Source organism: Petromyzon marinus, chromosome 35 (genome assembly GCF_048934315.1).
Source record: "Petromyzon marinus isolate PM22_M1 ecotype Great Lakes invasive population chromosome 35, UKy_Petmar_22M1.pri1.0, whole genome shotgun sequence".
In the NCBI taxonomy this organism is placed as follows: domain Eukaryota; kingdom Metazoa; phylum Chordata; class Hyperoartia; order Petromyzontiformes; family Petromyzontidae; genus Petromyzon; species Petromyzon marinus.
In genome coordinates this window covers 9,456,501-9,478,911 of record NC_133701.1, presented here as the reverse complement: position 1 = coordinate 9,478,911, position 22,411 = coordinate 9,456,501, and the positions used below count along the sequence as shown (strand labels likewise).

General features: G+C 46.6%; 1 protein-coding gene across 1 annotated transcript in view; it reads left to right on the top strand.

Annotated features, from left to right (window-relative positions):
• The first annotated feature begins 345 nt into the window (after positions 1-345).
• STIL (STIL centriolar assembly protein) overlaps positions 346-22,411 on the top strand; it is a 30,568-nt gene continuing 8,502 nt past the window's right edge. Inside the window, exons 1-12 of the mRNA XM_076071914.1 lie at positions 346-715; positions 5,641-5,746; positions 6,376-6,483; positions 7,862-7,977; positions 8,538-8,728; positions 11,810-12,060; positions 13,177-13,260; positions 13,879-13,965; positions 14,693-14,837; positions 17,712-17,821; positions 18,942-19,062; positions 20,320-21,882. Of these exons, the coding sequence (XP_075928029.1) occupies positions 5,661-5,746; positions 6,376-6,483; positions 7,862-7,977; positions 8,538-8,728; positions 11,810-12,060; positions 13,177-13,260; positions 13,879-13,965; positions 14,693-14,837; positions 17,712-17,821; positions 18,942-19,062; positions 20,320-21,882 (2,862 nt within the window). The 5' untranslated portion in view covers positions 346-715; positions 5,641-5,660. The remainder of the gene's footprint in view (positions 716-5,640; positions 5,747-6,375; positions 6,484-7,861; positions 7,978-8,537; positions 8,729-11,809; positions 12,061-13,176; positions 13,261-13,878; positions 13,966-14,692; positions 14,838-17,711; positions 17,822-18,941; positions 19,063-20,319; positions 21,883-22,411) is intronic.

The following is a 22,411-nucleotide window of genomic DNA, read 5'->3' as shown; positions in this document are numbered from 1 at the left end:
ACGGGATCCGGTTCCCTAGTCTCTTCTATGAGCTCTTTGAAATCAATAGGAACCGGTTCCCCCCAGTCTCTTCTATGGACCCCGTTGTGGTCAATTTGGAACCGGTTCCTCCCAGTCTCTTCTATGGACCCCGTTGTGGTCAATAGGAACCGGTTCCCCCCAGTCTCTTCTATGGACCCCGTTGTGGTCAATTTGGAACCGGTTCCCCCCAGTCTCTTCTATGGACCCCACTGTGGTCAATAGGAACCGGTTCCCCCCAGTCTCTTCTACGGTCCCCTTTGAAGCCAATGGGACCCGGTTCCCCAGTCTCTTCTATGGACCCCATTGAAGTCAACGGGATCCGGTTCCCCAGTCTCTTCTACGGTCCCCTTTGAAGCCAATGGGACCCGGTTCCCCCGCCACCTCTTGCCGCCTCCAGGCGCCGTTGTTTGCGCTTAAACCGCCGCGCCTCCCGCTGACGCCCTCAGCGCTGAGACGTTTCCCCTCGGGGCCTTCGTCTAGACGCTTTCTAGCTCCGCGGTTAATTACAAGGCAATAATTGTACGCCTTTTAAGGGGTACGCAAAAGTGATTTAGAATTTAACGAGGCTCGCGGCTTTGGCTCAGGCGAAAGGCAGGCTTCGGATTTTACGTCTGAGGCGAGGCCGCTGCGATTTGTTATTGTTTGAATTGTCGCCGTTTTTGTCATGTTTGTGAAGTGACGACTTTGCAGCAGGGTAAGTAATGCTTGCTTGTGTTGAATGTGTGCTATGCGGCAAATGCCTGTTTTGTTGGCTTCAGACTAAAGGAAAGGCGTGTTCAGTTGCGTATAATGCAAAAAGTAGTCTGATTTGGGTGGATACATAATAGCATGAAGACTAAACTACGTCGCTTGTGTATGTACAATACTGACATGTCTATATGCAATGCTATAACCACTGCGCCACCTGTAATATAACACAGAAGACAGTCACAATTGTAAATGAGAGGTACAGTAACAATTATGTTTTTATTTCTACTGCGTATGCGGTTTCGTGTAATAATGTCACGAGGAATGATCGGCTCTCCTAAGAACAATGTGGAATGTCCACAATTGGTCCTATAGTTGCAAAACCACGTTGACCTCTTAAGATGCCAACGTTAAAATGTAACGGTACATTAACAGTGCTGTGCGGCATAGTATTTTTGTTTTGGAATGGACTCGGGCTCGTAATTTCAATGTGAAATTTCCGCTTGGACGTTCATATATGTTGTACAAATATTTGTCATTCTGTTTATAATGTATGCACGTTGGCTCATGTACGTTGTTTCGAAGCGAGTAACCCACTGTTTCGGTGTAATTGTGTGTGTAATGTGCTCTGATACTGTCACAATTTAGCTGACGTACGCTGTGTATTTTGATAACATGACAAGCACTTTGAGTGAAGTTGACAGGGATCTTCACGTTCATAGACTAATCCTTCCATGGGACTGTAATTTCCATTACTCAGTGCAGTGTACCACCCCAACGCTCGTTTGAGCAGGAAAAAAAACTAGGACTTTTACTTCAACTGTCAGACTAATGTTTCGTGCAAACAATTACTATGTATGCTGCTGAGTTTACACAGTCCGTGACTGTCAAAAGTCAACCACTGTCAACAGCCAGATCTGCCAGCCATTCTATTATAGGCAGCACAATTTAAAGGTTATGTATCTACAGTGGCATAACGACATTTACAATGAGGGAAAAAGTATTTGATCCCCTGCTGATTTTGTACGTTTGCCCAATAACAAAGAAATTATCAGTCTATAATTTTAATGGTAGGTTTATTTGAACAGTGAGAGACAGAATAACAATAAAAAATCCAGAAAAACGCATGTCAAAAATGTTATAAATTGATTTGCATTTTAATGAAGGAAATAGGTATTTGACCCCCTCTCAATCAGAAAGATTTCGGGCTCCCAGGTGTCTTTTATACAGGTAACAAGCTGAGATTAGGAGCACTCCCTTTAAGAGTGTGCTCCTAATCTCAGCTCGTTACCTGTATAAAAGACACCTGTCCACAGAATCAATCAATCACATTCCAAACTCTCCACCATGGCCAAGACCAAAGAGCTCTCCAAGGATGTCAGGGACAAGATTGTAGACCTACACAAGGCTGGAATGGGCTACAAGACCATTGCCAAGCAGCTTGGTGAGAAGGTGACAACAGTTGGTGCGATTATTCGCAAATGGAAGAAACACAAAAGAACTGTCAATCTCCCTCGGCCTGGGGCTCCATGCAAGATCTCACCTCGTGGAGTTGCAATGATCATGAGAACGGTGAGGAATCAGCCCAGAACTACACGCACGGATCTTGTCAATGATCTCAAGGCAGCTGGGACCATAGTGACCAAGAAAACAATTGGTAACACACTACGCCGTGAAGGACTGAAATCCTGCAGCGCCCGCAAGGTCCCCCTGCTCAAGAAAGCACATATACATGCCCGTCTGAAGTTTGCCAATGAACATCTGAATGATTCAGAGGACAACTGGGTGAAAGTGTTGTGGTCAGATGAGACCACAATGGAGCTCTTTGGCATCAACTCAACTCGCCGTGTTTGGAGGAGGAGGAATGCTGCCTATGACCTCAAGAACACCATCCCCACCGTCAAACATGGAGGTGGAAACATTATGCTTTGGTGGTGTTTTTCTGCTAAGGGGACAGGACAACTTCACCGCATCAAAGGGACGATGGACGGGGCCATGTACCGTCAAATCTTGGGTGAGAACCTCCTTCCCTCAGCCAGGGCATTGAAAATGGGTCGTGGATGGGTATATCAGCATGACAATGACCCAAAACACACGGCCAAGGCAACAAAGGAGTGGCTCAAGAAGAAGCACATTAAGGTCCTGGAGTGGCCTAGCCAGTCTCCAGACCTTAATCCCATAGACAATCTGTGGAGAGAGCTGAAGGTTCGAGTTGCCAAACGTCAGCCTCGAAAACTTAATGACTTGGAGAAGATCTGCAAAGAGGAGTGGGACAAAATCCCTCCTGAGATATGTGCAAACCTGGTGGCCAACTACAAGAAACGTCTGACCTCTGTGATTGCCAACAAGGGTTTTGCCACCAAGTACTAAATCATGTTTTGCAGAGGGATCAAATACTTATTTCACTCATTAAAATGCAAATAAATGTATAACATTTTTGACATGCGTTTTTCTGGATTTTTGTTGTTGTTATTCTGTCTCTCACTTTTCAAATAAACCTACCATTAAAATTATAGACTGATCATTTCTTTGTCAGTGAGCAAACGTACAAAATCAGCAGGGGATCAAATACTTTTTTCCCTCACTGTATCAGCTCTGGGGGTGCGGCAATCGGTCAGGTGGGACCCCAATATTTGATTTGTCTCCCACGGTCGCACTTAGGCTGCTATATATCGCGGCTTCTCTTGTCTAATCACATCATTACACAAATGTTTTGTTCTTTCGCACTGTTGTTGAATACATGTCTCATGGTGATTGTCAAAGGGGCCTCAACTCGTAGCTCTGCCACCGGGGGCTAGGGGGTTGGGGGCAAGGGACCCCATGCGAGTTTACGCTGCTGCATATCTCTCAAGTTCCATGATTTCGGATGTACATCTCGGACACTTTAACGATATGATAAAATTATATTATAATTATGAACTGGATTTCCAGTTAGGAATTAGTATGTCAGCTATTAAGGACTGTAATTTAAAAGTAATTAGTCCACTTTTTTGGGATGACGATGATAGTGCATTCAATTTCGTGATTGTGTGTCCAACCGTTGACATGGCATGTTTTCTGAAAATATAGATGCTTCCTATGTGTATTGTTTAAGACGAGATTGAAAATGTAACCGTGAGGTTTCGTAATGATTGGAACTGCCCATATCTGCATATATATCTACAATGACTTTACATAATGCAGCTTATTGCGAGAGTCTTGTTAATCTTGATTTGAAGCTTTCGTGACTGCAGTATAGAGTCTTGTTAGCTGTATATTTAAGGTATCATGCCGGGCTACTCAGGGGTCTAGAGTCTAAAATAAACTTTGTTTTACCAAGTAATGCCCACTGAGCTATATTGCTCTTTTTCAGAAGCGACCTGGCCACAAATGATTGCTTAACGAAGTGGCTTATCATTTGTAAATGTATAGCAGCCAATTACTCTAAACGCACTTTTCAAAATGTGGAGGCAAAAACCGGAGGGACCCGGAGAAAAATCCACACGACCACGGGGAAAGAGACACGCAAACTTTATATATACAGGCGCCAGGGTCGGGATCAAACCCACGACCTCCTGTATACGAGGCGGGGTGGTTAACATATCCTAGCCACCGTGAAGTCTGGTGGGGGACTCCGCAGGCCGAGATTGTGGCGGCGTCGTTGGGGCAAGGTTTGCGTGCCGTATTTGTTTATTCAGCTGTTGTTACAGCCGTTTGCGTTTTAAAACCCACACGCAGTTAAAATTCTGGGGAATGTGCCTCGGTGCTTTTCTTATTTATTTATTTTCTAAACTGAGCATACAGAGAGAGAGAGAGATGCTCGCTTGAAAAGCGTAATTTAATTTATGTGTGCGCTCACGTAAAGAAAATAATTCACTGCTTTGACATCGTTAACCTGCAGTTTTTTTTGGTACTGATTTGACCTCGGCAGAAACAGTTATTCCAGCGTCTCGGCTAAATGTGGGGCCCAATTCGTTTGGGTGACAGTTGACACCTGTTAAATGTGTACGTAGCTCTGACAGGAGCCCAAATTTGGTTCTTGATAAACCCACTTTAATCCTTACGTACATAAACACGTGTTGGATAAAAGAGACAGCCTTTGTCTTCTTAGGTCTGTTTTTAAATGTGCTGCTCCTCTTTTACGATATATTATGGTGTCTGCATTCGGTTTAGAAAATATTATCTCTCGGGCAATCTTCAGTTAGCTTTTCAATTCTATATTCGGACAATTAATTTAACTGCTTTTGAATATGTTTGAAATACCTAAATGTATAGACTACTGTCATGTTCTTTGTTTTAAAATATGACGGTTATACTGTGTTTTGAACGTTGCTGATTTTTTTAAACCATATTTTTCACCTCAATAGGCACATACCTAGGTTATAAATAACTTAAAATATGGCGAGCATTGTGAATAACTTTACATTGGTGAGATTTAAATTAGATTTTTGTTGTTTAATTTAAGTTATTGTAATTCTTTTTCATTTTCACTTTTTCTGTCTTTGTTACAGTTACCTTAGAAATCTGTATATAGTTTTCCTTGTTAACATTGTTGTGGTATGTTATGAGGTTCCACTAATATGTTGAATTATGCCATGCAATATTATGTTACGAACTAGTTTGGTAAGTCTTGGGCAGAGCATTCGACTCCCTATGGAAAGATACAAGGTAAAATTCTGGTTGGTGTGTCGGCTCAGCCCATAAATTCATCTTACGACCATAAAACAAGAACCACGTTGCAGAGAGTCAGTAGTTTTCTTCTTTAAAAAAAAAATCTTTCCCCCAACAGAGGAATTAGCCAGCGGTTATGAGATGAGCAACGGTCAATGCTCGTTTGAGCATAGAAGAAAAAACAAACTTAAATGGAATTTGTCAACCCAGAAAATGTTACTGGAGCAAATGGAGCTCGGCGAGTCGTTGAGTTTGTTAGTTTAAATCGCTTTCCTTTCACAGGTGAGTGCGACTGCAGCACAATGAGCATTCCGGTGAGCTTTCTAAACGTGCCAGAGATCATCATGGAGTCGGCGTACTTTGCAACGGACAAGTCAAAAAGCAGGAAGTAATGCAATATTTTAATATGTTTTCAATCCGTATAGTTATATTACAGTATTTTATATTATTGTGCAAAGCGATATGAACCTGGCATCCTGAGTTTGATTCTGGGCCTTGGCGAATATCAGTGGCGAGTGATATCCGAACCGGTCCTGCCAACCTCCCCCACCACCCCTTCCCCAACAACCATTGACTAGTGTGGTAAAATATTGTCAAATAACCCATATGACTGACATGACGTCTAGAGGCCTTCATCACGTAGTGAATTTAGAAAAAGGACTGTAAATGAATCGAATAACACTCAAGTTCCTCAACGTATAGCTTTAGTCAAAACACTGTCGAGTTGCCAGACCTTATTGGCAAGAGCACTTTGTATACGTGATCAAGTCCTAGTTAACGTAAAGTAAAAAGTGTCTGCCATGGAGAAACTCTTCCCACCTTCAATGTGGAATATTCACCGTTGGCTCGGGGCTGCTAACGACTTTTACTTTTAAGCGTTGCAACCAATTTATCACGGTGACTTGTCAACACTAACTGAGCTTTTTTAAATACTACGGCTGGTGTGCTGCAGGGGAGAAGGCAATGCAAACAGCCTTATCGCTCATCGGTCCCGGCTTCTGCGTTCTGTTATTTTAGGAACGGCAATGGAGCCTTGATGCCGTTGAGTTTTCCCCAGAGCAACGTTGCGCTCTGGGACCCCACACCGCAGGGGAAGCCAGTTTGTCTGCACATGGCGCAGTTCAGGTACGAACCCAGCTGTCACAAATGTGGGTGATGTTTCTGATTGTTGAACTACTTTTAATTTCACCAGGTAAGGCCAACTGAGCTATATTGCTCTTTTTCAGAAGCGACCTGTGCCACAAATGATAGCTCAATGTAATGCTTAGCATGTTGAAATTTATAGCAGTCAAATACTCTTCACGCATGTTTCTAAATGTGGAGGGAAAAACCGGAGGGCCCGGAGAGAAATACACGCGACCACGGGGAGGACAAGTTCCTTGGTTTGAAACCAGATTTCAGCCACTTGTGATTAATACAGTGCATGTGCAGGCCTTTTGTCAATCCACTGCTGGATGAGGAGCCTCCCCATGTGCAGGTCGTGGAAGTTATTTGACCATACTTCACACTGGTCAGTGCAGGTTTGGTGAATGTCAGTTAACCCATGGCACCTGGGTCTGTCACGTGACCTACTGCCAGCGGGCGTTCGACACTTCACGTTGCTTTAAAGTGCACATAGCCTGGCACAAGCGCTATAGTGACGTCTACGCCACTTAGTGGTGCTTAGCGGTTGTTGTTGCTGTTCGTGAATGTGGGGAGCATAGATGTGGAAGATCAGAAGTACAGCACTGCCCTCTGCTGCTCACAACGTACAGTGGGCCATTCCATTGAGATACAAGCACCCATCATGGGAATATGGAATTTCCACCGCTCGGCTCAGGATTGCCCAAGAAGATGAGCAGCATGCCTTTGATCTTCCTTCAAATGTTACATTCTCCTTTGGCTTTTACCTGATTATTAGTCAAAGTCATATATCCATTTGTCATTCGAGCAGGGAGACAAGAGTTCCGGTGTTTCTCTTGCTCATGCATTCCTGGATTAGTTGGCAAGGAAATTACCTCAGTTGATGTGGGGTGGATCCATTTGATGCCGCCATTCAATCTTCAAAGTTAACATGGGTTTATTAAAAACTATTAAAAATATATATTTACCAGGTCAGGTCCACTGAGCTATGTAGCTCTTTTTCAGAAGTGACCTGGCTACAAATGATTACTCAACGAAGTGGCTTATCATGTTGAAATTTACAGCCGCCAAATACTCATAAAGCATGTTTCTAAATGCGGAAGGAAAAACAGGAGGGCTGGAGAAAAATTCAGGCGGCCATGGGGAGAATATGCAAATTAAAAATATACAGGTGTCAGCGTCGGGATCAAACCCACGACCTATATACCAAGCGAGGTAGTGAACATCTATGCGGTCGATGGTCTGAGTGGCGTTACCACAGTCACATGTTGGGCTGTCTTAAAAATTAACAGATAGTCAGCATTACCAATAGCAATTTGGTATTTTGATCTATCCGCGTCAGTACCCAGCACAGATAACATCCTATCACTCTATCCTACAGGAATCCTCGGCTGCTGATTTTTGAGAAGACACTGCGGCTGGCTCATCGCCACGCCAACCAGTTCGGAGGCAAGCCTCAGTCTGCATTCCTCATTGGCTCCCTCACCATCGATAACGGTAAGCATGGGAACTGCATCCATGGAGGGGGGGGGGTTATATGGGAGTGGTGAGTAAGGTTAATTTGGCAAACTGAGGCATGGCAAAGGTCGATTGTCGATCATTTAAAATCAGGGTTTGGTGATTATAAGAACGCTTTGCCACTGCATGGGTTGAATTTATGGTTCAAGGTTCTATACAGGAGTGGGGACACCAATTGTGAAAAAGATTAATAAAAATACAGCAATGGATTTGTTGTTGCACTGCCATCAACTGTCGTCAACATAGCCAGAGTTAAGATAGTTTAAATATGAGACATTAATGTTATGGTAAAGTATTATAAGACAATGACAATGTTAACAGATATTGTAATTAGACAGTGTTATGGGACATTGTTAATATTTGAAGATGTCATCGTAAGACTGCTGTACGCCTGTTAATGTTATCAATCATAATTAGCAGCGTTAAGGACAAAAGTTGCAATTTATTTTTGTTAACTTGTGTCCATACACCACAGATTCCCATCCGTACCACTCGTTTCATGCACAAACACTCAAATAATTTCTCTCCTCCTCGGGCAGACGAAGAGGGCATCACGGTGACGGTGGATAGGTTCGATCCGGGGCGAGAGACCCCGGGTGGACCTGGTACAGTGATGCCCACTGCTCTTCTGCCAGGAGACTTCCTCATCTCGATGTGCGTGGGACCCGCCCGGGCAGGCTCCGATAAAACCGCCATGCACAGCCGTGATGACTTCCTGGCCGCGTTCAAGGTGAGTGAAAACAGTAAAAGTGGCGTGTGCCTGGTGGCTCGGTGAGGGCTTTGAATTAATTTGGCTATGTCAAGAGGCGTTGCATTGGTAATGTTGGGACGTACACGTAAATGGGGAGGGAACAGCAATGGGGAGATAGGTATATATAGATTTAGACACAACAGCAACAACAACCGACATTCGCCACTAAGGTACGGTTATCTCACCGCGGCGCTTGTGCCAGGCTATGTGCACTTTTGAGGCCACGTGAAGTGTCAAATGCTAGCTGGCAGGAGCTCATGGACAAATCCACATTTTTACAAACATACATAATTATAATCCTCATGTAGTCCTTTTGTCAATCTACTCCTGGAAAAGGGTCTCCCCATGCCATGTGGGCTGCTGGAGATATTCGACCATACTTTGTAATTCTCGTCAGTGTGGGTTAGGTGAAGGCAGGGAGCATGGATGTGGGAGCATAGTAGTACAGCACAACACTGGATTTTGATGCACTGCTGTCTGCCGCCCATCACATAGCGCCGCAGTACTACGTCAACCTGTCTTTGCGTGGTTGTCGCCCTTCCAAGTGTTATCCAGGCTTAAGCCTGCTTGGCTTCCGAGTCTTATGAGATTGGGTGCATTCCAGGTGATTTAGTCACAGGTGCTGTTGAGAGACTTGAGTTCAATTCTGGGTTTCAGCCCCCCGTCATCAAACTAAGTCTTATGTAGACACTAGTCCCTTCCATGGGAATGTGGAGTTTTAACCACAAGTTCAGACCCACCAAAGGAGATGTAAGCAACATCAAGCAATTGGGTGAGCAGTGATATACTCTGACATGAACTTACACTCTGACATGAACTTACACTCGAGTATCATCATAATCACCATCGATAACATGTTTAAAACTAGGTGATAGTATGTGGATCAGAAATATGCACATTTGCCAAGGTAATGGAACGATCTAAAACGTATGCATGGAATACATGGAGATCCGAATGCCTGGAATTATGCTGAGATATGGGAAAAGGCATATGTGGATTAAGGATTATAAGTTCTAGACATCACATTGCATGTTGAGAGTATGTAGGCTGGTCAGGTCACACTGCTCGAATTAATGATGGCTGGTGGTCAAGACAAATGTTAGAATTGCGGCCAAAGGAGGGAATACGTCTCAGAGGATGTACACTACAAACAAAGAATGATGAAATTAACTCGTGTACGGGAACCAGATGGATTGATGCATTGCGAGTGCCGTGAGAGGCAAAACATTTGAATAGAGATTTGCATTTGTTTGGAGATTAAATCCCGCGTCATCTCAAAGCACCTTATAAAACACAACCGGAGGAGAATACAAACTCACTGGGGCAAAATAAATAAATCGAGAAACAATGAGACACAGAAGAACGGCAGGTAAAGCACATCACAGACGGGGATAAACAGCGACTCCCGCCCGCCCGCGCGCGTGCACGCACACACACACACACTTGGGCGTGACGGTCATCATTGCATTTTCCACGGGTCGAGTGGCTTTCGATTGACGACGCGCGCGAGCAGACGGCGTGATGAATTGCTCGTCAGCCTTCGTTTTGAAAACCGCGTTGTGCACGTGAGCTCACCGCCCCACACCCTCGCCATTCCCCCCCTCCCCCCGCGCGAATCCGTTCCCAGTAACATCGGCACCAGCTGTGCCGTGGCGTTTGAGAGCGTATCGGCTTGCACCAAGTCGTTAAGCCGATTGTTAACGTTTTTCAGCTAAGCGGTGTCACCTGTGACTGGCCCTTTGTGCGCGGGCCCGTTTTGTTTTTACACCCCATTAAGCATCCGGCGCAGGTCGCCGTTCTCTCGAAGGCTCGAGGTTAAGTTGAATTTGTGATCGGCAGGGTCAGAAATTTTACGAGGGTTCAGAGGAATTGTCCCACTAATGTGACATTTAAGGCACCTTTTTAGTGAACGCCAGGGGCGCGCGCGCGTGTGCGTTGCGTCTCCAAATGTGGCGAGGAAATTGTTTGACGCCGGTAAAATTTAAGGATTCATCCTTTTGGTTCGTGAAACAGCTTTCGGAAACTCAATAACCCCTTGTGTTCTCAGCATAAATATGCATTTTTTTTTAAAACACGTTTTTGACAAAGCTGCACGCCAATTTGCTTTGCGTGTTTTTTTTTCCCCGTGTATTCGCGCGGCATATGGCTGCTGTGGGAAGGTTAGATTGTACAGCACTCCCACGCCACCTTCCCCCACTATACACGCCCACACACACACACACAACCCTCTAATACTGTACATGCCTAATCACCACCCTCTTAACAAAGGAAGCATTAAGGGAAGCATTATTTCGTTGTACATTTAAGCGGGACCGTTTGGACGCATGTATAAATATTGTGAACTAATTTCTTAAACGTTCTCGTGATATTATGTGCCCTTTCAGTAATGATGCATTTTATATGCCATTTGTGTGTTGTGGGCTTTATTTGACCATACTTCATACTTGAGCAGTATGCTGGTGAGAAGGGAGTTTGGTAAAGTTTGGGTTTCTAAATGTAGGAGCATAGAAGTACAGTGTAACAATGACCTTTGCTGGACTGCCCTCTGCTGTCAATCACTCGACAAGTATATACATATTTGCAAGGTCATGGGACCTCCTTTGCAAATACCTAAATATGATAATAGATTTTTCCCCTTTTTTCTGGCAACAAAACAGGTGTTAAGATGTTAAAACACCAAACTGAAACCTTTTTACAAGGAATCTTGTCTGAATTGACCACAATGCTTGTGGTCAGAATGCAAACAAAAAACATCCTCTGATAATATATGCATTGTCCTTGAAACTGATTGGTCCACACCAGAGACAGCTTTCTTATGACGGTACACGAGGGGGTGGGTGGCCAGCTCCTGACCCCAGTGGTATATTCGAAATACTGTACATTAATTTTGCTATGATTTGCAACTGTGATGCTGCTGCTGCTCATAACGATTATGACAGTTACCACAACTATTGCCATCGTGCCCACCCCTTCTCCTCATCGCTCCTCAACTCACCTCTTCCCTCCTCTTCCTATGTGCCTCCCCCTGTCACCACCACCCACAAAACCCACCCCCACCAGTCTCTGCATCAGCTGGCATCGTCTCGCGAGGCCTCCGACCCCGGGCGGCTGCTGCTGGCGCGTGCCGTGCTGGAAGGCGCTCCCTCGGGCCCCGGGGCCCTCGCCTTGTCTCTGAGCCTGGCCGCCGTGGTTGTGGCCCGCACCGTCTTGGCCGCGCCCGTGCGGCCGCTGCCCATCATTCCCACGGCCCTGGCGCGCAACCTCGCAGGCCCGGCGAGCATCGCGAGGGTGCAGGCAGCGTGCAAGTCTGGGTGAGTCCTCATCTCTGATTCACATTGTTGGCTACCTACGGTGCGAAAGAAGTTCAACATACATACCTTTCTTCTCCCCGTATGTACTTATGGGTTCATGTTTGTATGGGACGATGTACGAGCATGTGTTCCTGCAGGCATTCGATACTTGACTTGGCCTTGAAGTGCACCTAGCCTGGCACAACCATTGTGGTGACATCACCGGTGCTTTGTGGCTAATGGCGGGTGTTGTGTCTGGTGTGCAATTTCATGGGTTCATGTGTGTGGGTGGGTGTTGGTAGATGTGTGGGTTGGAAAGTGAGTGGGTTTATGGGTTTGCGTGTGTATTGGTTGGTGTGCGAGTGATTTAGTTCATGTGCTAGTGTGTGGTTATTAGTAGCTGCGTGGGCAGGTGTGTGGTTATGGGTTTTGTATGTGTGGGTTGGTGTGTGATTTTATTAGTTTATATGTGGAGGGATGTGTTGGTGAGTATGAGAGTTCAGTACTTGAATGGGTACCTGGCATGGTGTATAAACATCAGCACTGAGGTGACGAGAGGCATGTGGTGCTTGCCACCCACCCACTCATATGCCATCCCAGCCTTTATAGATGCCCACTAACAGCACTCGCCCCAACAGTTAGTTAAAGCTATGGAGGGGAATTTATCTTTGTTGAAGTTATGGTAAGGTGCTCGCTAACAGCACATTCCCCAACAGCGTATACAGCTGTATGTGTGATCTCTACCATTATGTGTAAGTGTGGGTGTACAGCTGTTGTGTGAGTGTATCAGTTTGTGTGTGGATATGATTGTGTGTCTAGGTGCATGGCTTTTGTTTGGGTGTTTGTGTGGGTCAACCAACCCACACTCATGAGAATGGCAAAATATGACTGATATGGGGTGGGGAAACATTTATCCAGCAGGGAAGTGAAAACGGCTCTACACACATACAAATCCTCCTTAGCCTTGACCTTTTTGAGCATTTTATTTGCCCATTGGTTTGCTGAAAACATTGGACATATTTACAAAACGAAAAAGACACCCGAAGTGACACTTAATGTGGGTGGCTGTATCTGACATATACAGCTGCGGAGAAAGTGGGGCTCCTTGAACTCTCACCACCGTGTGCGGTGACGCAGGTTCCTGACAATGGACCAGACACGGAAGCTGCTGCTCATCTTGGAGTCGGACCCCAAGGCTCAGAGTCTCCCACTGGTCGGCATGTGAGTGACGCGAGGGGCGACCTCTCTCTCATGAAGGTTATCGTCATTCTGTAATACTTTTAGTGCGCTTCGCATATCGGTACATCGCGGACAAATGCTGGCGCGTGAACCTCTGGAGCAGAGGTCGGAAACCAGAGGCTCCAGAGCTGCATGCGACTCTTTGGCTTTCCCCTTGCGGCTCTTTGGTTGCGCACTTGCGGGCAGCCGTAAAACAAAAAAAACACACTTTAATCTTAAACACAATTTAATTTAAAGATAATTAATTAAATATGGTAGAGAATAGGCCACTGGAATGTCTTGGTGCCAACAAATTGTGCAGTCAAGCTGTATTGTTAAAGAATAAAAAAAACTAAATATATGCAGTTTGTTCAATCACCTATTTTGTTTATTTAAGTCGGATTGTGTTTGTCATCTGCTGTTTACCTGCTGTGTTTATGTACAAGTAGCTCTGCATGTGGTGAGGCTCTCAAACTAGATCGGTCAAAGACAGAGACAAAAAATACGGCTCATTTTCTTTAAAAAGTTTGCCTACCCCTGCTCTGTGGAGTGTGAACCGCTGGCTTGTGAACCACTGGCTTGTGAACATCTGGCGTGTGATCTGATTTGTGTGCTACACAGCTGGGTGAGCGGGGTGATGCACGTGGCGAATCCGCACGTGTGGGCATGCTGCCTGCGATTCTTCTTCGGCACTTTCATCCGCCAGAGGTGCGTTGTTACAGCTCGCTGTAGAACAAAATAATCTTGTCTCGAGTACTTTGTAACAATGTACTTTCACGAGCATTGTGTTTATTAATTCCATTTTAGGGTGGCTCAGAGGTCAGAGCACTGAGCTGGCTCTAGAGTGTGGTGCTTTAATGGTCAATCACCAATAACAGGGCAAAACAACCATTAAAACATTATGCTCTGCACATAATATGGCTTAATTCTGTGAATTTAAAATGTTGGTTTGATGGAGTGGGTTGGAAACATTCTCTCCCCTATTATGTGGACGAGAGGTTACGAGAATGGATCTCAGAGGTAGCTCTGTGGTATCCGCATCCATGGGTCATTCTCTTCATGAAGGGTCGCACTGCTCTGTAAGAGACCCAAATGGATCTTTTGTCTTATGACGTGATGCCAAAATCACAGTCGAGATTAAAATGTGGAAAAAGATGACCACGAAACACTCGCTCTGAGGTTGTTACACTCATCCTGTTGTGTGTGTGACACTTGCCGGTTGTGACATTCTCCCTGTGGTAACACGTGTGGTTGTTATACTCGCCTGTTATTGTGACAAATGTGGCTGTGACACTCGCTGTCCCCCCCCCCCGCCCTTGTGGGTTACTATGCACACCCTGTGGCACTGACACACGCATAGCTCTTGACATTAAACCCCTTGGTTTGTTGGGACTCGTGTCTGAAACACTGCGGGATTCCGCCCCTCCTACCGCAGGCTGCTTGCGGAGGGAAGCAGATGCTTGCTGCTCGTGTATACGCTCACGCACAGCGAGCCCGAGTTTTACGAGTGCAGCCTCACCTCCGGCCTAGGCCTGGACTTCAACTTATACTCCTGCTCGGAGACGCTACACGTCTTCAAGGTGTGTGTGCACGCGCAGCCGTACTCTTGCGTTGTCGAAGCAAAGTGCTGTTGGTGAGCACCTGTTAAGGTCGCCACGGTCAGATGCAGCCAGGTCTACCCCATGTGGGACTTCTGCTATCTTCCCAGTATCGGTGTTGATCACACTGCTGCCACATTTTCTCATTTCAGGCTGTGTTTAGTTTGGAGATGCCAAGCCAAATTCACGTGCTATTGTACCTCCGATTAGCACGGTTGGCTACGTATCGTGCGAAAGAAGTTCAACATACATAAAATATTAATACAACTCGCGTCACTTGAATCGTACTGCATAGCAGTGTTGTTAATCACTGCCACGCACTATTGTACATATCCCACATTCACACATTTGTTGCATATATCCACAGCTATTACATTGTACCTATTCCATTATCCCCTCGTGAGTATTCACACAAGACCACCGCGGAGATTGTCAGCTGATGCTGGAGCTGGATAGAATTTTGCATTAAGAGACCATGTGGGATGGCGACGACTTGGGAAGGCCTTCATCCAGCAGTGGATAAAGCATGGCTAATTATGATAGTACATACATAGTCACAAATGTACCCACCATACCAAGTCAGAGGCAACTTAAATTCCACACTCTCCACAGTAAAAAATAACGACAAGACCTTTTTGCATAATTGGAGCTGGACAGATTTCATACATTTTACCATTCTCTGTAAAAATGGGTAAGACTAGCAGCAATCGCACATCAGCATTGACACACACACAGTCGTCCATTGAGCCGCATTAATAGCAAACAGCATTTGAAATGCCTCTGGCAGCTGTTAGCAATTGAGTCGGGTATTTTTTGGTGTCTGGCATACATCTGACAGTTACCCAATTGGCTCTGAGCCTCCCCTGTCAAGTTAACTCATGAAGGGGGGCATTGCCGTTGGAATTGGATAGAGTGGTTGCTCTTGCTGGGGAAACCTATATTGCTTAAGCTACAAGATCACCTGCCTGTGCTACTGCACTTCTACTTATGGTCATCCACCACACCTCTCTTCACTCCTGTCACCATAAACTCTAGCTCAAGGTAGAACTCTCCGCAGAGTGGCTGACAACCTCTTATCCATACCAGCGACAAGGACCGTCACTGCCAGGCATCGTTTTTCTCTGTGGCAACCCCGACTGTCTGAAATGCCATCCCGCTGCAATTCGCGGCTTTCAATCTACACAGACTTTTAATAAACACCTAAGAGGCCCCACCTCTTTAAACACAACATATTGTACACGTTATACATTGCATTGTTATTATTCAAATTCTGTCCAGTTGAGATTGCATGTACATTTACAGCCCTCCCCACGTCGTGTGGCTCATGGCAGTTACTTTACCTCACTTCACCATGCTGGTTGGTGTGAGTTAGTGAAGGCAGGAAGCATAGGCGTGGGAGCATCTAAGTACAGTACCAAGGTATATCTTTCGGCTATGAACCTCGGAGCGCCCTGCGTTTGATTTCCGGTCGTGGCTAACATCAGTGGCGAGTGATATCTGAAAACATCTTTGGGCATTCGTCTTCACTGACCCGCGTAGTGAAGTATGGTCAAACAGCCTAAATGGCCGAAACACAGATGCTTTCATTCAATAGTGGATTAGCGAAGGGCTGTAACTGATACAATAAAATATGAAGGACATTTATGGATTTTGGACTGAAAACATCACCAGTGTCATCACTGACTGCTCACTAACACAGACACATTTATAGCAGGCTAAAGTTTCATGCATTGGCTCCTCTACAGTGCATGATAGCAAACAGTTATGTTAATTGTAATGAAAAACAATTTATTCTGCACCAAAACAAGTTATTTTTGGGCTCGAGCAAATTATTGTAATAAGCAAAACGCAAATACGTCGATATATGGGTCTTTGGGCGTGCATGCACAGCTACTTACACAACACTAACTACCATCACATAAGCCATCGTAATGAACGCTGATCATTGTCCTGCGATACAGCAATTCATCGTGCACCTGCACATGAGCCGACCTCATCTCTCTGTCTGTCAGGTTGACATGCCCTGTGACATGTTCCCTCATTTGGGTGCCACGGTGGTGAGATGTTAACTACCTCGCCTTGTATACAGGAGATCGTGGGTTCAATCCCGACCCTGACGCCTGTATATTTGGAATTTGCATGTTCTCCCTGTGGTCATGTGGATTTTTTTCTCTGGGTCCTTTGGTTTTTCCCTCCACATTTAGAAACATGCTCTTAGAGTATTTGGCTGCTATAAATTTCCACATGCTAAGCCACTTAAATGGACTATCATTTGTGGCCAGGTTGCTTCTGAAAAATAGTTATATAGCTCCGTGTGTCTTACCTGGTAAAATAAAAAGTTTAGTTAGTTTAGGCTGCAATATAATACAATTGTGCTACTCCAAATCTTCCAGTCTTTTCTCACCATTCCATTTTCTGTCTACTTTTGTTCCTCCCCTCCATCGGCCTCTATTCTGCCGGTATATTTGCTTGTTTGTCGTGGTTAGATGTCCTGCCCAACTCCATTTTAGTTCTAGATTTGAAGCTTTCGTGACTGCAAGGATCCATACTCTTTGGTTCTATTCGGTAAAGTCACAAAAATCACGACGTTTCATCCAGAGGACAGTCCGGTCCCTTCACCTGATGAAGGCCACTTGTGTTGTGGCCGAAACGTCGTAATTTTTGTTGTTTTATTTTTTACCTACGTGACTTTACCGAATAGAACCAAAGAGTATCCATTTTAGTTTTTATTTTGTAAATCACATCCGTCACACCTTGGTTTCTATTTCCAAAGTAAGTGATATTTGTTGTTGTTCGGAGTCGCGTCTGTAATTTTGGGAGGTTAACCTATTTTGACCTTGTTGTTGTCCCCCGCAGGATGTGGAGGCTGCGGAGAGACCTCCCGTGCAGCTGGAGTTGGCCCCGGACAGGAGATGTGGGGAGTGGGGGTGTTTTAAAGGAGCCTTGGGCAGCGCACCTGGCCTAGGGTGAGTGTACAGAAGCAAAGAGGCCACTTGCGTGTAATACATGTTCACCTCTTTGGTTAATTCACTGCTGGAAGAGGTCCCTCTCCCCACCCTGCGTGGATTTTTCTCCGAATTCTCCAGTCATTCCCACCGTATTTGGAATCAACATGCGTTTAAAGTATTTGGCTTCTTTAAATTGCCGTCGTGATAAGCCACTTCGTTGAGCTATCATTTGTGGCCAGGTCGGTTCTGAAAAAGAGCTATATAGCTCGGTGGGCTTTACCTGGTAACATTAAAAAGTTTAGTTAGAGTCGTGGGGTTATTTGACCACACTCCGCCATGCTGGTCAGTGCCGGTTGATGAAGGCAGGGAGCATAGATATTGCATCATATGAAATTACAACAATGGATTATACAAGTGGGTTTTGCAGTAATGCAGTCTGCTGGCGAACGAAGCCCAACATTGGTGGTCAATGATATCTGAACCTGTCCATGACCTGTTCTCCGTGAGGTAGACTCAGCATTAAATAATGTACATGCTGCGGTGTGTAAAACCTTAGCATGGGGAAGATAAAGGAGCCCAGCCGTGGTGGTGGCCACATCACTGTGCTGGCCTTACTAGGCAGTGGCCACTATGTGGATCGCAATACACAGGAGGATCGCAAAATATTTAGTTGCAGATCTCAGGACAAATCAGAACACATACTAACGTAAGCAGACATTTTTCGTGAACAGCTGATGGCAAATACAAATCCCCGACAAATTTGTACATAAACGGTAACTTCTATCAGTAGATGGCACATAGTGCTTTTATGTCTATGGTTTATTACAGGGTTAAATACATCAGGGCAATTGTTGGCTACAGTTTTGTGGTGGACCGTGTAGCCTGGTGAGATTCACCAGAATGGTGTATTGGCCAACACTGGTCCGTATGGATCAACGGGGATGTTTGCATATTGGAGGGGTGGTTGGGCATTGATTTGCACACTGCGCTACGATCTCGGTGACTCAAGATCAATCGCAGCCACGAATAACGTCGGCTGGCAAAGCGGTATTTGAGACCTGTCCGTGGGTCTTCCCCCTAGGTTAACTCGGTCTTAAAAAGTTGGTACCTCCTTGTTGTTTGTCGATGCATTGTTAAGGGTCGGTGAGGGGCCAGCATCACCCGGGCAGCGCTCTCTGCCCAGCGACAACGACTCCGGGCTGGAGGAGGAGGACTTCTCTCCGCGTCCCACGCCCAGCCCTCACCCCAACACCCAGCTGGTGCGAGAGCTCGCCACCGTGCCACGTCGCCACATTGATGGGGTGTCCTGTGGAAAGAAAGAAAATGATACATATTTTAAAGATAATCCATGAAAGCTCCATTGGAACACTTCATTACATCAACTCCCCACGGATGTTGCTGTGGTGTTGAATGGTTATGACACTGGACGTGTCATATGGGCGCTACGGTGGTGAGATGTCATCTTCCTCACCTGGTATACAGGAGGTCGTGGGTTCGATCTTGACCTTTGACGCCTGTATATTTGAAGTTTGCATGTTCTCCACGTGACCGCGTGGCTTTTTCTCCGGATCCTCCAGTTCTTCCCTCCACATTTAAAAGCGTGCATGAAGAGGTATTTGGCTGCGATTAATGACCATGTGATAAGCCCACTGAGCTATATAGCTCAGTGGCCCTTAACTGATAACATAAACGTAGTTTTAAATAGTTTAATAGAGTAATCCAGAGGTCTGAGGTTCAATCTCCCGATGCAGCCATTGAAACAATGGGCAAGTATATGTTTTGATATCCCCATTTCTGTTCACTCAGCGTGTGGTGGGTTAAATTGTGGGTACTCTCGCACCTCTTCCAAGGTCTGGCCAGTGTGGAAGATTATGCTAAAATACCCTCAAGAGGGAGTCTCTAAAGCTCCTTCGAGTTGAGGCCCTAACACCGCACCTCCTATTCGCACGGTTGGCTACGTACAACGTGAAGGAAGTGATTTCAGGGCTGCACTTTTATCTTGTATCATCTTCCCACAGATTGCTGCACAATGAACCTAATAATTCACGTTTTTCCCATCCACTTAAATCCGCCCACTCAACAAAAGCTACTTTCTAGGCAATTATAATTTTTTGTGGATTATCAAGGTTTTCAAAGGACATCCCTCAATTAACTTCACGACTAACATAGGCTCAGGGCCAAATTAATGTGGTAGCTGTTGCTACCTTTCATCCAGTTGTTGGCGAAAACTTGCCAATGTCGACTGCAAGATGGTGGCGTACCACCAGCTTGATGTATTTTGGCCATTACGGCAAGATGTGATAATAGCTGAACATGTATTGTGATTTGTACAGGGCTGCACAATGTTAGAATCATTCATGTCTTGTTGAGGAATACGCTGGTTAGGTTCTATTTAATCATTAATGTTATTTTGCTCATGACTTCACTAACGTCATCACTAATTTCATTGTGTTGATGTCATCACCCTTGTCATTTCGCCGACGTATTTGTTGTTTTTTCATCGCTGATTTCCGTAGTCGCCGAAGGTGCATCCGTGCGTGCCGGAGCTGTCGCTCGTGTGCGACGGGACCTTTCTGCCAGCCCCCAATGGGCCCCCACCACGACCACCGCCGTCGTCCGGCAACGACGAGAACCGCGCACCGGCAGATCGCGTGCGCCCGGCAAAACGGGTGGGCGACCGGCACTCCAAGATCCCGCTTGCCTACAATCACGGCTCTCCTCCCACCTCGCGTGCCGACGCCACTGTGGACAGGGGCCCGCCGCTCATCCGGCAACCGCTGATGCCCAAGAACCAGCAGCAGCAGCAGCCGGACCCCGGTAGTGGCCGCTCTCCGGTGAACTCGGCACCGGTGACGACTGCCGCTGGGCGTCCACTTTCCCAGACATCCCCGGGGCCTGTGTTATGCCCGCTGGCCAGAGGCGGCAGTGGCAGCTCTGGGTCTCTGCCGCAACGTGCCCATTCTCCAGACGTCTCCTTCCTGCAGCGGTGCGCGGGCACAACAGCAGCAGGGATGGTGCCGTCCCGGCGCCAGCCGTCGCCCGTGCCGCGGCGGCCCCAACAGGAGGCACCGCAGCAGGTTCCGTATTTATCGTCGTCATCGTCGCCGTTGTCACAGCAACAGCAGCACCAGCTGCAGCAGCAGCAACAACAACACCAGCAGCAGCAGCAACAGCACCAGCTGCAGCAGCAACAGCACCAGCTGCAGCAGCAACAACAACAGCACCAGCAGCAGCAACAACAACAGCAACAGCACCAGCAGCAGCAACAACAACAGCACCAGCTGCAGCAGCAGCAACAACAGCACCAGCAGCAGCAGCAACAACAACAGCACCAGCTGCAGCAGCAGCAACAACAGCTCCAGCAGCAACAACAGCAGCAACATCAGCAGAAACACCAGCAGCATCATAATCCGCAACAGCAACAACATCAGCAGCAACAAAATCCACAGCAGCAGAAACACCGGCAGCAGCAACAAAACCAGCAGCAGCAGCAGCAGCAACAAAACCCCCAGCAGCAGCAGCAGCAACCAAACCCCCATCAGCACCAGCAGCAACAACAGCAGCAACAAAACTCACAGCTGCAGCAGCAGGAGAAGCAGCATCAGCACCGTCAGCAGCAACAAAACAAACAGCAATGGCAAAACCCGCAGCAGCAGCAACAACCACAGCAGCAGCAGCAGCAAGCATCTTCCCATCATCATAGCTACCGGCAGTCGAGGTCTCCCGCCCATTTTCACGGGGAGACACCGCACAGTGCCAACTTTGTGCCATCGTGGCCATGCCACCACATGCAGCGGGCGAAAGAGCACTGTTGCTGCTCACAGCGAGACGGCGGCAGCGGTGGCATCGCCGGTGCCTGTGGTGGCGGTAATGTTGGCGCGGCTGCGATGGGCGCCGGTCACCCTGGACACGTCGGGTGGCCCGGGTCACCACCCCCCCTCCTCGCTGGCGCGGCGTATGGCCTACAGCAGGACCCGCCCGGAGGGGTGGGCTGCCTGCATGCCGTCCCGGGACTTTCGGGGGACGCCTACTGCTTGCTCATGGAGCAGGACCGGCAGTTAAAGCTGCTGCAGGCGCAGGTGAATGGGGCGAGGGTGGTGGGGTCTGTGTGTGGCGTCGTTGTTGTTAGCAGCGTCACTGTCAACATACTTTCTGTCTTCTGGGCTCTGACGTCTCGGTCCTTATTTCTCCACTTAAAGACCGAGACGTCCGTGTCTATTTCACAGCCCTCCTTACCCTGGTTGCCTTCTATCCTAATGTTCACGACCATATCTATTCTGGAGTCAGGTCAGACATGTTATATGCCAGCGATGATAATTCGATTTTGCACGATATTTAACTTTCACCACTGTTAAATGGGATGAAGTAGTAAGGGCAGTGGTTAGTGCACTGAACTGTGAACCCAGAAAGTTGAGTTCAATTGCCAGCCACAGCTAACATTAATGGCGAGTGATAGCCGAAACGGTCCCGGTCCCCCAAACGTCACGAACCCACACTGACCAGTGCAGTGAAGTGCAGTCAAACAACTTGTTTGTGAGCGACCATGGTGAGGAGAGGTTTGCCTGGCGGTGGATTGATAAAAATGGGCCCTAATTTTATAATTGTGAA